Source organism: Nelumbo nucifera, chromosome 2, assembly GCF_055504915.1.
Source record: "Nelumbo nucifera cultivar China Antique chromosome 2, China Antique-T2T, whole genome shotgun sequence".
NCBI classification, from domain to species: domain Eukaryota; kingdom Viridiplantae; phylum Streptophyta; class Magnoliopsida; order Proteales; family Nelumbonaceae; genus Nelumbo; species Nelumbo nucifera.
The window spans coordinates 53,839,371-53,854,849 of NC_142650.1; the positions used below are offsets into that span (position 1 = coordinate 53,839,371).

At 38.0% G+C, this 15,479-nt stretch overlaps 1 protein-coding gene across 1 annotated transcript; it reads left to right on the forward strand.

Moving 5' to 3' along the window:
- Window positions 1–8,117: 8,117 nt before the first annotated feature.
- LOC104601237 (uncharacterized) lies at window positions 8,118–10,115 on the forward strand. The gene has a single exon (XM_010264509.3). The coding sequence runs from the start codon at window positions 8,251–8,253 to the stop codon at window positions 9,586–9,588; it is 1,338 nt and encodes a 445-aa protein (XP_010262811.1). The 5' UTR covers window positions 8,118–8,250; the 3' UTR covers window positions 9,589–10,115.
- Window positions 10,116–15,479: the final 5,364 nt, after the last annotated feature.

Consider the following 15,479-nt stretch of genomic DNA (forward strand, 5'->3'; position numbering starts at 1 on the left):
TCAATTTCTATAGTTTCTATAATTTGAAAATAATTTTTTATTTTGTTTGAAATTTCTATAATTTTTTATATTTTTTGTAATTTCTATGTTTTTTATGTATTATATATTTGAAAATATTGTTTTGAACTTTTTCCTTTTTTTCATGTCTAAATATTAAAATGGTAATAAATTAACAGCCATTAATTTATTTTGTATATATATTTATATTTTCCTATGAAGGTTAAAATGGTAATATATTAACACTCATTAGTCTGTTTAACGTCAAGTTAGTGACATGGCGAGTTTTAGATATTTTGAAAAGTTGTGGTGAGTTTAAGAGAAATACTGAAAACTCATGGTGAGTTTTAGACAATTTCCTTTTTTTTACTTATCATAACAAATTATTCAAAAGGCACATTGACATTGGAATTTGTTCAACACAGACTTTCACCGTTTGAGAAGAAGGCAACTCGTGTGCACTTAAAAACAAATTTCAGCATACTTTAATTTCTTTAGGTTATATTGCATTTGGCAGAAAATAAGAGAGAATACTAAAAATTTTAAAAATAATAATAAATAAGTTGATCATGAACAAGGTTCAAAGTATCGTTATGTATCGACTCGTATCAGCCTATATCAATACGTATCGACTGATACGTATCGTGCTGATGGCTTCCCGATATGCCCCTCTTGGGGTTGTATCGGGTCAAACATTGGTTCATAGGGTAGCTGGGCCTTAAATCGACCCCTCTGAACTGGTTTTGAAAAAATAAATAAAACCTAAAAAAAGTACCAATACAGGCCGATACGCTTGTCCATACTTTAAACCTTGACTAGGAATTTAACAAAATTTCTTGAACTTTCCTATAATTTTTCCCTTTTCACTTAGGCTCTGTTGGCTTTTCGGTAAATTACTTATCAGGGTAAGTGCATTTACCCATGTTCTTTTTATTTCCTAGGTAAATAAAACCAATGATCATTGAGTCATAAAAATCCATTATTAAAAAGGGGAATTTTTGCCCCATCCAAGTGTTGGCAACTCCCCACCCCCCCCCCCCCCCAAGGTGGAACAATTATTTATCCACCTGGGATATGGGTATCACTACCAACTTCCCCCTCTCAAAATCTGAAAAAAACCTCCCCCTTGTTTTTTTTTTCTAATACGATGGTTCACTACTTCACTTACATGTCATCACGAATCCAGATGGGCTCCCCATGATCAGTTTGGATCAGGTAGGCGCAACATTGTAAGCACATTTTAATGAGCACTTGAATTTTTTTTTACAGTTGTCCCTTAAAATACCTTAGCCCACCCTTAAAACAGATTAAAACCCACTTTTGACAATTGTCAAAATACTTATCATGTGCTCATTTAACGTGGTTACTTATGTTGTACCTACTAGATCCAGTCCTCCATGATTGCTAGCACCCCACAGCCCATATCTCATGTATTGGGAACATCTCTCGTGCTTGTCATGGGGAGATGTTCCCAAATCACAAAGGGGATGGGTTGTGGTAGCGTGCTCTATGGGGAGATCTCATCCTGGTAGGCATATTCCGAACGCTTGTTTACGTGTCTTCCTAAAACTAGCAATAAACTCTTGTGATGCATGAGAAATAATATAAAAGAATAGTGGATGAGATGAAGTTTTTTTTAGCAAAAAGAAATAAAATTAAATTCATATAGAAAAGGTTACATGCGGGGAGTGTTTGGAGTTATAGTGCAACTTGAGTTGCCCCTTACATGAAAGGTAAGCAAAAATATGGGCTGCCTAGTTATATTGTCTTAAAATATGTACAAAATATATATAATCAAAAGAGTTTGTTAGTCGTCACAAATGACTTTTGTGCAGTTGTTATAACCAGTGGGTTACTTTGGCAAAATCTACTAAGGCAGCATTATTTGAATGCACCAAAAGATGTGTGATGCCATTAGATAGAGCCACTTGTAATCCTCTTAACAATGCTAAAATTTCAGCATCATAGCTTGTGAGAGCCCATGAGGGTCTGCCTTCTGCAATGGTATATCGTTCACTGACATGTTGGAGGATGAACCCTCGTCCTACAACACCTAAATCTGGATCAAAAGAGCCACCAATAAATAAGGAGGGAATATTATTGGGAGGTAACGGTTGATGATGGGGTGGTTGAGTCCTATGTGCTGAATTCTCCAACTGGAATTTTAATGCTAAGTTTACCACCTCCATAGGATCTTAGTTGACATTTTCAAATAGTTTCTTATTCCTTGCCTCCCATATATGATAGATGACCAAGGCAAATATGTTGAGACTCATTATAGCTTGTAGCTTTCCCAGATTTGTACTCAACAATGTAAACTAGTTCGTGATGATAGTATGTATAGGATGTCGAGATATGGTAGAGGGATTCAATCCAACTTGGGCACCACACCAAACAACCCGTGCAAACGGGCATTGAAAAAAATAAGTGATGAATTGTTTCTTCATGCAACTTATAGAAAATACAAAGTCGATCTAGTTCACTTAACCAAGTCAAACATTTATATTTTGTAAGCAAACCATCCCAAAGAACCATCCACAAGAAGATTTGAAATCTGTAAGGCACCTTTAATTTTCATATTAACTTCCAGTTGAAGTATGTGTACAAAGTTGATGCCCCTAATGAGGAGAGAAAATGATAGGTTGATTTAATCGAGTAAATATCTAAAGCAATGCATTTCCAAATTAGTAGATCGGTGGTTTGTTACATATCCATAGTTTATTAATATGGATGTAAGATAAGACTAGAGAACTCGGGGTGGCTAGCCCGGCGAGGTCGCTCTGATGCTTAAGTTAGTAAGATTGTTGCGAGCTAAAGTAGCTTTTTGGAAATATAGAGAGCTAGAGAGTAGAGAAATCACGCGTACCTTATGCCCTCAAGGTTGGAGCCTTTATATAGATGAGTCATCGTGGGTTTTGCGTATCGGTTCCAAGATCTTTGTCACAATGGGATCCGTTTCCGCTTTAATTAGAGGATAATGTTACCAACTGATAAGGTTTATCAATTCCTCCCGAACCGGGCGGGGAGGAGATAAGGCTTGCCATTATGCGGCATGATCCCGCAAGGTTCGGGGTCTGTTAGAGAGATTTTTGGGGTTGCCACGTAGTGGTTTGGATCGGTATCCCCGAGCTGATACTTTTTAGTTCCGAATTGACTAAATGCCGAAGTGCCTTGGGACCGAGGTGGCCTTGTCCCGATGTGACCCTGTGCCGAGGTGGTTGAATATTTGAGCTCAACTGTTGCGAACTAGGCATGTCGGGCTTAGCTGTCATCTCTTGGTCAGGTCGTGTCCACGTGTCCCCTTTATACTAGGTCGGGCCAAATCACCCTTCATCATTAATCATTATCATTGTATATATTATTATCATTAAATTTAACAATATAATAACATAATAATATAATTATAAATTAAATTGTTTAATTTTCAACTTGGTATTAATTAAATTGTTTAATTATTACTTGACTAATTAAATAAAATATTTAATTACAACAAATTGTTGACTAAAACGTGGTGATGATTTATCTTACACTTGATAGATTCCAGAGACACGTTTAAGGAATTCACATCGTTTGCATCTAGGGTGCAGAAAATTTTCTGCATCCACAAATAGGAAATTGTCACGTTAATTGAATTTTGAATGTCCAATATAACGGAGGTTCAGAGTTAACTGAACTTTGACTTAAAAATTTGATTTGATTTATCCCGCCTATTCCTCCTCTGTTTCTTTGTTCAAATTTCTTCCCCATCTCTATTTCAACTATCAACAACTGCCGCCGGTACTCACTAGATACCACTCTTACCTACCGGAAGAGGAGTATATTGCCTTCCATTATCGACATAGGCAAAAATAATTGCAACAGACAGCATTTATGGAATGGATTTCATCAAACCTGTGGTGGGCATCATCAGAGTTTGATTTTGTAGTTTATGGTGGATATAATCAGACTTTGATTCTTGGGTTGGATGTTGGATGATGATTGATAAATAATTTGGTGGTAGGTCTTGCGAACAATTTGAGCTTGTGATCCAAGGAACTGTAGTGAGAAAAAAAAGGCGGAACCATTTCTTAATTGAATTTTAATAGTCGTTACCATCACCCACATACGTATCACCATTGTTTGAAAGTAACAGAAATTCTTAAATAACAAAATTTGCAGGATCTCCTAGCAAGGATTGTACCAAAGAGTTAGCATCCTTTTGAATGGCACCACCAAAAAAGGTTGTCTGAAATTTGAATATTAGCACTATTGTAATATCTATTTTCAAAATAATTGTTGTAAAATAATAAAGAAGGTATAATGGAATTTATCGGTAATTGCTTTTCATATCAGAACTTGTAGTAGTGTGCTATTGCAGAATTGCGAAACTGAGATACAGAGAGAATGAGGGTTGAGTTGTGCGACTTGGTCACTCTCCTTAAAACCACATTTAAGACATGGACCTCTTTGCGTCTGTGCCCTGGCCTGGCTTGGCGTGCACGTGTGAAAAGAACTCCCAACCCCCCTCACATGCATGGAATATCTATAGTACTCTCCTCCTATAGGTCCCTACCCATAAAGAGAGCAAAATTATAGATATACTCTATTTCCAATCCTTTCCCAAGCAATGTGGAATAAGGAATCTTCTCATACACTCAAGAATAGGAAGAGGAAAAGACAAAAACAAGAGAGGGAGGAGAGAGATTCTTGAAATTTTGAATCTCCCTCCAACAATAATAGATCAAGAACCAATTGCACTACTTCCAAATTGCCAAAGACGAAAAGCTTTGCTTTCTTACTTGGGGAGGCCTGAGTCGTTTGGTTGGATGTTATTATAAGATTTCGTTTGTGGTCCCAAATACATCATCCAAAATCAGCAAACTTGGCCTTCAACCGGCCTTCTAGAAGTGGACTCTAGTTAGAATTGCAAGGATTTTAAACCCTTTTGCATTAGGAATTGGAAGCAGCAAGCTCAACTCAAAATCTGAATTATAGATATTTGAAAGTCATGTTTAAGTAATAATCTTTAGCATAATTAATGGCATGCTTCACTTTAGATATATTAGTGGGAATCCCGATTCTTGAAACATGGAAATTATGCCAAGTTTGAATGTAAATTCCAAATACCCCACTATTGAGAAAATTTTTCATATATGGAGGAGCATGCAACAATAATCGAACGTACTCTATGTTTATAACAGAGAGAAAGGAATGAGCGGGGGAGTAAACGTTGACGAGTAAGAGAGTCCAGTGAAATGCCAACAAGGGTTTTCGTCAGTTGAAATGGAGATGCAGAAGGCAACAAGCTTGAACGAGTGGAAGAGGAATGAATGGGCGGGATAAGCCAAATCAATTTCTTTGGAAGTCCAAGTTCCGTCAACTCTAAACTTCCGTTAACTTGGACTTTAAAAATTAAAACTGATGTGGCAATTTTCTATTCGTGGGTGCAGGAAAATTTTCTACAACCTGGATGTAGACGATATATGTGTTTGGTTCTGTTGGCATTTATTGACTAAACGTTTTGTACTTAATGTGGCTATAAAACCGAGAAAATCAATTAATAAGGGCATTTATGACATAGTCGCCATTAGGCACCACATCAGCAAAAGTGCCAATAAACGCCTACCCGTTGGGGGAAGCCCAAAATGAAGCTTCCTGAAACAGGAAAGGTGCACATAAATCGATGCTTGCTTTTGCAATGCAAACATCGATGCGCACGGATGTGCATAATGAGGCCTTTGTTGATGGGGCGCCTATGTGGCAGTGTTTACTCAATAAACTCTAACGAAACTGATGGTGCACAATCTGGATGCTCTTAGCTGAAGGGCAACTCGGATGTCGGTTGCTTTGCAAGCTGGTCGAACTGCAAGGAAACAATACTTAGAGAACCCGGGGTAGCTTACCTGGTGTGGGCACTTCGATGCTTAAGTTAGTAATCTAGTATGCGAGTTGAAAGCTTAATTGCAAGTAGGCTAGTGAGCAATAAATTGTGTGTACCTTACATTGTTGGGATTGGTGCCCTTATATAGGTGAGCTGCTGTATGCCTTACAAAACACCTCCGAGATCCCCGATTCGTGCTACTAGAAATTCGTTCCACTCTAGGAGGTGGACTTCGTGTGAGCTGATAAGGCTTATCGAGTCCGTCTGATCCGGGTGGGGTAAGGATAAGGCTTGTGGACATGCGATGTGATCTGGAAGAGGTTGGAGACAATTGGCTAGCTTCTAGAAGTTAGCTACGTGTCACCTCGGCAGGTCGGGCCTTCGCAAGTTGCTTGGACCTTGGTCTTGGCCGAGGTGCTCAAAGTACCCGAATTGACTTGGCTCGCTGATGTGGCAGGAGATTCCAGGTTGTCATCCAGTCAGTAGGTCGCTTCCACGTGTTCGGGTGTTGATAGGTCAGGCCAAATTACCCTTCATCGGGAACCAAACACATACGATGTGAGCTTGTTTAAGTGTATGTGGAGAGAGTTTGGCCACAGAGTGGGCAAATGGGATGATTGCATTGCAGTTGTAGTGTTTTGGTTGTAGGAAACGTTGGGACGAAGAAAGCAGAGAGGAGTGGAAGACAAGGGAAGGGGTGAGAGAGAGGGTGTTTGGATGGTGCAGAAGGCTGGGGTAGACAATGAACAATGGATGAAAAGGAAGGAAAGAGAAAAAAAGGAAGAGACGGAGAAGGAGAGAAGAGAGAGAGAGAGAGGACTCACTTAGCCACTGCTGCGGGTCCTTGTTCGTTGTTTGGGTAGGTTGGTGGTCAAACAAAGAATAGGGGTGAGAAAAAAACCGAAAAAACTAAACACAAATCGAAACCGAATCGAAAATTTGGTTAATCAAATCGGTTGGTTCAGTTTCAGTTAACCAAAATAGAAAACTGGCGGTTAGCCGAACCGATTGGTATACATATATAAGGAAAATTCCCGATCAGTACCCTATGCTTTGGCTCGAGTGACAATTTGGTCCCCGAACTTTAAAATGCGACAATCAAATACCCGGACTTTTAAAATGTGACAATCCAATACCCAAACTTTCAAATTGTGATAATCCAGTACCTATTGTTAACTAGTCCGTTAAGTGACATTTGAAAAGTCAAAAATGTCCTTCAAATGCCATTTAATTCTCTTTATCAACCATCCAAACATTGACAAAAGACTGAACAATCCCAAATCCTGACCTCTTCTATTCAAAAAAGTTGGTGATTGTTTAGAAGAATATAGAATTTGGGACTGTTCATTTTATTGTCAATGTTTGGATGACTGATAAAAAGAATTAGATGTTATTCTTAGGGCATTTTTGGCTTTTCAAATATCACTTAATGGCTGATTAAGGGACTAGTTAATGACAGGTATTGGAATGTCACATTTTGAAAGTTTGGGGACCAAATTGTCACTCGAGCCAAAGTACAAAGTACTGATGAGGAATTTTCCCTTATATATATTTTATATTTTCTATATATTATAAATTAATAAATATGCATTATATATAAATATATATTTATAATATATAATATATAATATATTATTTATTATTTAAAATATAATAGTACATATATTTCTAGTATTTTATTATATATATATATTTCTATAATAAATATTGTAAATAATAAAAAACCAAAAAACTGATGAATTAAATCGGTCAATTGGTTAACCGGTCGGCTTTAATTCGGTTTTAGTTACCCCGGTTCGGTTTCAAAAATTAGCCCATGACACGGTTGCCGTGAGCACCCGAAGAAGACGTGACCCGTAACTGCCGTTAACTCTTGCAAAAACTTTAAGATGACGTGGCGTGTTTGTATTGGAGGGTGCATGTAAAATGTGTAACGAAGGGTACAGAGGATGTAATTTTCGTAGAATGTGTTCAAAAGCGATCATGAAGGAACGGATTGGACTCGGAAGCCAGAAAACACCAGCAAATACAAATTTCCGACGCTGTTAAGTGTTAACCGACGAACGGGTAATGACTTATAGTCGTCCCCAAAAGATCCTGGAATTAGCTCGACATGCAGCGAGCTTGCCGGAAGCAGAAGATAAACCCACTACAAAGGGAAAAAAGTAATAATAATGAAATTGGACAATTTCAACCTAAATAAAAAAATGTAGGACAAGGACCTCTCACCTCTCACCTCTACTTTTCTCTCTTTGAAGTTTGAAGTCGCCGACGGCTATCCAAGAGACTCCAATTTCAAGTAGACACGTTTTGACTATTAACAGGTCTGCATACATTAAAACACCTCCTTAAATCGCAATCTCTTTGTCTTCCTTCTCTCACTCCCATCCTCCATGAAAGCTCTGCTTGAGCTTCGGTTCTTACACCTTCTTGCTATTTCCAATTCTCTTAGCAGTGAGAGCCGAGGGAAAAAAAATCTGGCAATCATGTCCAATTTTAGGCGACTGGGTATCATGAAATCTTCTATCTTCACCATCTCGTTCGCTGCACTCTTCTTTGTTGTTCTCTTCGCCGTCGGTGCTCGCTGCAATCTCTTCCTCCATTCTACCACCTCGAGAACAATAAGAGACGCCCTGGTGTTCCCTTCCAATAAACCCCAAAGAAAATTCAAGCCATTTTCTTCACCTGTACCACTGCTTTTGGTGAAAGAAGAGGTCAATGAGTCTTATATTGAATACTCTCTTACCAATATTACAGAGCAGCAAAGAAAGACGTGGTCCCAGAATAAATCGCTCGAGTTTGAAATGTTTCAATCAACTGATTTGGCCCGGCAATTTTCCAGGCGAGTTCAGGAATTCTTCAAAAGTGGGTGCGAAGTGCAATTCTTCATGACATGGATTTCACCAGCGAAATCCTTCCGTAGAAGAGAATTCTTTGCCCTGGAGAGCCTCTTCAAAGCCCATCCCAATGGATGCTTGATCATTTTATCTAGAACCCTGGATTCCAGACATGGGAAACGCATTCTGGAACCTCTACAACATGGTGGTTTCAAAGTTCTTGCAGTTACACCGGACTTACCATATCTGTTTGAGAACACACCAGCTATTGCTTGGTTTGATGAGATTAAGAATGGGAGAAAGGATCCTGGTGAAATCCCACTAGCTCAGAATCTTTCCAATCTGCTTAGACTGGCGGTTCTATACAAGTATGGAGGTATTTACTTGGACACAGACTTCATAGTCCTGAAGAAGCTTTCTGGTTTGAGGAACTCAATCGGGGCACAGAGCATGGATGAAACAGGAAACTGGACTCGACTTAACAATGCTGTTCTGATTTTTGACAAGAATCACCCACTTCTGTTAAAGTTCATAGAGGAATTCTCCCTCACTTTTAATGGAAACAGATGGGGGTACAATGGGCCATACCTGGTCTCGAGGGTGATTGAGAGGATGCAGAAGAAAAATCCTGGGTATGAGCATAACTTCACTGTATTGCCACCAATGGCCTTCTATCCAGTTAGTTGGAATCGGATAGGTGGATTTTTCAAGAGGCCGGAGAATCCAGCGATGTCAAGATGGATATCTACCAAGCTGCGTCAATTAAGTGGGGAGACGTTTGGGCTTCACCTTTGGAACAAACAGAGTGGAAGATTAAGGATTGAAGAAGGGAGCATCATCGGAAAACTCATCTCAGACCATTGTGTTATATGTGATCATTTGTATAGTGCTTGAATAGGCTCCATGAGTTGGGATAACAGCGAAGGTGCTTTCAGCTAGTTGGGTGAAATATGCAGAGCTAACTTGTGCAATAGGCAAGATAGCACACGCTCGAAATGGAGGGAGTGTCACAGGTGGTGATCTCAAACCATTTCATTGTTTCGCAAACGTATGTAAAACGATCAGATACACTCTCTGAATTCGTCCCAACTATTCGCCATGTGGATTGTATAGCAGAAAAACTGTCGAGTTAAGCGGGTGATTTTTATTAAGTGAACCTCTGGATTGAGAAGTGAACAACATATCATGTGCAGATTGATTAGGAACATTTGTGTTCTCCATGAATAAACCGGTGCCTCAATAAGCTCCTTAGTTTGCCGGTTGCAGATTATTTTGTAAGTATTTATTGTTTTTACCGAATGTAAAATATGTATGTTATTTTACAAAGCATTTTCCTAAACAGAAGGATTGGATCAAATGTAACTACAATGTATACTTTTATCGATTCAGTGAAAGTGTTTTATCCTGAAGTTTTAAAAGTTCATCAATTGAACCAGTGACTTGAGATTGATCTCAAAACCTTCTTCAACACTTCACGATCCTTGACTGCCTCAACCTCTAAATCTGAATCCTTTAAAATTTGCAATAAAACAAATCCTGGCAATATCCTAAATGACTCTTCTGATCAATGTTAAGAGTTAAGTTTTATTGACATGGTAAATCAAAGACCAAGTCAAGTGTCCTAGTTTGTAGGAGTTGTGGTTGAGGATGTAGTTAAGTTTTATCAAAGACTAAGTCAAGTGTCCTAGTTTGTAGGAGTTGTGGTTGAGGATGTTCACCACTCTGTTTTGATTCTGTTCCTAAAAATCTGCACATGTTGTTAGTTTAGAATATCTCTATTTAAGTTGTAAGTCTGTCTTTTATTAATACGAGTAATTCAGCTTGAATCTTTTATTCAATACCAACATCTGGTATCAGAGCTTTTGCATTAAAAAAAAACAGCAATTTTCTTGCAACAAGGTGATATGGCGTCCGACAACAATAGTTTTGTGCAACCAGCTATTCCCCGTTTTGATGGTCATTATGATCATTGGAGCATGTTGATGGAAAATTTTTTAAGGTCTAAAGAGTATGGGACATTGTAGAGAATGGGGTGACTGAACCAGTTGCAGAAGAAATACTCTTTGAAGCACAAAATAAGGCTTTGGCAAATCGAAAGTTCAAGGATTTAAAAGCAAAGAACTATTTGTTTCAAGCAATTGATCGCTTGATTTTGAAGACCATTCTCCAAAAGGACACTTCAAAGCATATCTGGGATTCGATGAAGAAGAAATATTCAGGCACAACCAGGGTGAAGCGAGCACAACTTCAAGCCCTCACAAGAGATTTTGAGACTCTTCAAATGAAACCAGGAGAGTCTGTTACCGAATTCTTTAGAAGAACAATGGGGATTGCAAACAAGATGCGCTTTCATGGTGCAGTCTGATAGACGCATGGCCCATGCAGGTGTGTGACGTGGCGTAGGGAGAAGAGCAACAGATTTTCTCTATTTTCTCTTCATTTTCTTGTAAGTTTATTTTTGTTCTATTTCCTTGTAACTTGTACGTAGGAATAGGTCAATAAAGCCAAGGTGTTGGCCTTAGGAAATAGTCAATTTGGTTAAGTAGTTATTACTTAAGAATATGTCAAGTTGTTAGTAGTTAAGTAGTTATGTTCCTATGGCTTAGGGATAGACTAACTACTAAAGAAACTAATCCCTTAATCAGTGACTATGTTAGTGGAAGGAAGTTGAGAATTTTCTTGTATTTAAACACCACCCATCCAACTGCCCTCCCACTAACATAGTGGGTGATTAAGGGATTACCTTTTCTAGTAGTTAGCCTATCCCTAAGTCATAGGAACATAACTACTTAACCACTAACAACTTGACCTATTCTTAAGTAATAACTACTTAACCAAATTGACTACTTCCTAAGGCCAACACCTTGGTTTTATTGACCTATTCTTACGTACAAGTTATAAGGAAATAGAACAAAAATAAACTAACAAGAAAATGAAGAGAAAAGGGAGGAAATCTGTTGCTCTTCTCCCTACGCCACATCACACACCTGCATGGGCCATGCGTCTATCACAGTCATGGAAGACGTTAAAATTGTTGAGAAAATTTTGAGATCAATGACTTCAAAGTGAAACTATGTTGTCTGCTCCATTGAAGAATCCAAAGATGTTGAGCATATGTCCATTGATGAGCTTCAAAGTTCCCTACTTGTTCATGAGCAAAAACTCAATCGTGAAAATAATGAGGAGCAAACAACTCTTAAAGCCTCTACTGAATTCTCAAGCATGAGAGGAAGAGGTCGAGGAAGAAGTGGAAGAGGACGTGGAAGAGGTGGTCGTGGAAATAGGGGTAACACTCACGTTTCCAAGAGAGATGACAACTCTCAAGAAAAAGAAAAAGGGCAGTATGACAAGTCCAAGATCAAATGTTACAGATGATACTTTGGTCACTACAAGAATGAATGTTATACAAAGTTACCAAAAGAGAAGGGAGAAAAATCCAATTTTGTTGAGAAGAAGAATGAGGAAGAAACACTTCTGATGGCCTTTCATGCATTGCAGGAGCTTGATCAAGAGACATGGTATATGGATACCGGTTGCAGCAATCACATGAGTGGGTGTAAGTCTTCTTTCCTAAACTTAAATGAAGATTTTCGTTCAGTTGTAAGTTTTGGGGATAAATCAACTGTGAATGTAATGAGAAAGGGGGATATTCAAATCAGGACTAGGAATGGTTCTATTGAAATCATTTCAAATGTTTTATATATTCCTGATTTAAAAACAAATCTTTTGAGTGCTGGTCAGTTGCAAGACAAAGGTTATAAAATCACCATCTTTAAAGGAGAATGTGAGGTGTATGATCCAAGAAGATGCTCCATTGCTGTAATAAAAATGACTTCAAACAGGTTGTTTCCTTTAAAGATCAAAACGGTGCCAGCTTGCTTGTTTGTTAAAGAAGATGGCTTATCATGGAGGTGACATTATAGATATGACCATTTGAACTTTAATGGGCTGAAGACACTACATCAGAAGCAGATGGTTATTGGCCTTCCACCAATCACTCATCCATAAAAAACTTGTGAAGAATGTGTTATTGGCAAACATCAAAGGGATACATTTCCTAGTGGAAAAGCAGAAAGAGCTCGAGCTGTACTTGAATTGGTTCATTCAGACCTATGTGGACCAATCAATCCAACTTCAAATGGTAATAAAAGGTATTTTATATCTTTTATAGATGATTTCAGCAGAAAGACCTGGGTGTATTTTTTGCAGGAAAAATCATATGCTTTCCAAGCATTTAAAAGTTTCAAGGCTTTAGTTGAAAATGAGGCTGATAAGAAGATTAAAACACTCAGAACAGATCAAGGAGGAGAATTTTGTTCAAGTAAATTTGATGCATATTGTGAAGCAAATGGCATAAGGAGGCAGCTAACTACTTCATACACACCGCAACAAAACGATGTGTGTGAAAGAAAGAATAGAACCATTCTCAACATGGTTCGAAGCTTGCTAGCTACCGGAGGAGTTCCAAAGCAGTTATGGCTTGAAGCAGTGTTATGGTCAATTCATGTTCTAAATAGAAGTCAGACCTTTGCAGTGAAGAACATGACACCTCAAGAGGCGTGGTGTAGAAAGAAGCCTTCAGTTGAGCACTTAAGAGTATTTGGATGCATTGCATATGCACATATACCTGATGAAAGAAGGAAAAAGCTTGACGACAAGAGTGAAAAATGTGTGTTTCTTGGGGTAAGTGAATCTTCAAAAGCTTACAATTATTTAATCCCATGACAAAGAAGGTGGTAATAAGCAGAGATGTAATTTTTTATGAAGATTCCAAATGGAATTGGACTGACGGCAATTCAATTTCAAATCCAATACTTGATGATGTTGTCTTAGATGATGAGATAGAAGTTCCTGAAATCCAAGAGCAATCATCATCTCAGTTTGAAATCCAAGAGCAACAATCATTTCAACCTGTGGCTCAAACTCATCAACAATTAGAAGAAGAAAGGGGTTATAACTTAAGGGATGAAAACACAAGGAGACAAACATAGATGATGGATTACGATGTAAGTTATTCAAGTTCTACTGATGATAATGCTCATTTTGCATTGTTTGTAGATAGCGATCCAATCACATATGACAAGGCTGTAAAAGACAAGAAATGGAGGGGAGCAATGGACAAAGAAATCGAGTCTATTGAGAAAAATCACACTTGGGAGCTAACTGATCTGCCTAAAGGACAAAATACCATTAGTGTCAAATGGGTTTACAAGACAAAGTTGAATGAAAAAGGTGAAATCAACAAGCATAAAGCCCGGCTAGTAGCAAAAGGTTACAAGCAGAAGCATGAAATTGATTACAAGGAAGTTCTTGCTCCAGTTGCTAGACAAGATACAATTAGGTTGGTGATTTCACTAGTGGCTCAAAACTCTTGGCCTATTTTTCAATTAGATGTAAAGTCGGCTTTCTTGCATGGCAATTTGCAAGAAGAGGTGTTCATTGACCAGCCACCTGGTTATGAGAAGAAAAGAAAGGAAAAGAAGGTTTACAGATTAAAGAAAGCACTCTATGGACTGAAACAAGCATCGCGAACTTAGTACAGTCACATAGATGCTCATTTTATCAAGTTGGGATTTCAAAAATGTCCTTTTGAGCACACTCTTTATGTCAAGACTGAAGAAGGAGGTAATATACTCATTGTGTGTTTATATGTTGATGACTTGATATTTACTGGTAATAATATCAAGATGTTTGATATGCTTAAAGTATCTATGATAAAGGAGTTTGAAATGACTGATTTGGGATTAATGCGTTACTTTTTGGGATTGGAAGTCATTCAAACTACTGCTAGTAATTTCATTTACCAGAAGAAGCATGCTCAAGAACTTATTGCAAAATTCAAAATGGCTGATTGCAAGCCAGTTGGAACACCAATTGAACCTGGTTTAAAGTTGCGCAAAGATAATGGTGACAAAGAGGTTGACAACACTTATTTCAAGCAAATCGTTGGTAGTCTCATGTACTTAACCTCCACGAGACCTGACATCATGTATGCAGTAAGTTTGATTAGTAGATACATGGAGAAGCCATCTGAGATGCATCTAAATGCAGTTAGAAGAATCCTTAGATATGTGACAGATACAATTGATTGTGGTATGTTTTACAAAAGAAAAAATAGTACTGATCTTGTTGGCTATACAGATAGTGATTATGCAGGTGATGTAGACGATCGCGAGAGCACTTCTGGTCATGCATTCATGCTTAATTCTGGTGCGATATTATGGTCCTCAAAAAAACAAGATATAGTGACACTTTCCACAACTGAAGCCGAGTTTGTAACAGCAGCCTCAAGCTCATGTCAAGCTTTGTGGCTTAGAAGAATGTTTTAAGTACTTGGTGATGAGCAAAAGGGTCCAACAATCATTTATTGTGATAACATGTCAACTATCAAGCTATCAAGAAATCCAATCATGCACGAGAGAAGTAAACATATTGATGTTCGTTTTCATTTTCTAAGAGATCTTTGCAAAGATGAAAAGATTGAGCTGCAATATTGTAAGAGTGGAGAACAAGTTGCAGATATTTTGACTAAGCCATTGAAACAACCAGAGTTTGAGGAACATGCTTGGAGTTTGTTCTATTCGAAGCATTAATCAAGAAAAAGAAAAAGACCATGTGGCAATAGAATCCTAAACTGTTTTCAGCAGAAATCAGTTTAAAAGAGAGTGTTAAGAGTTGAGTTTTATTGACATGGTAAATCAAAGACCAAGTCAAGTGTCCTAGTTTGTAGGAGTTGTGGTTGAGAATGTTCACCACTTTGTTTTGATTCTATTCCTAAAAATCTG

Bases quoted from the DNA above. Each gene is read 5' to 3' on its own strand.
- LOC104601237 (XM_010264509.3), top strand. From the start codon at position 8,251: ATGAAAGCTCTGCTTGAGCTTCGGTTCTTACACCTTCTTGCTATTTCC.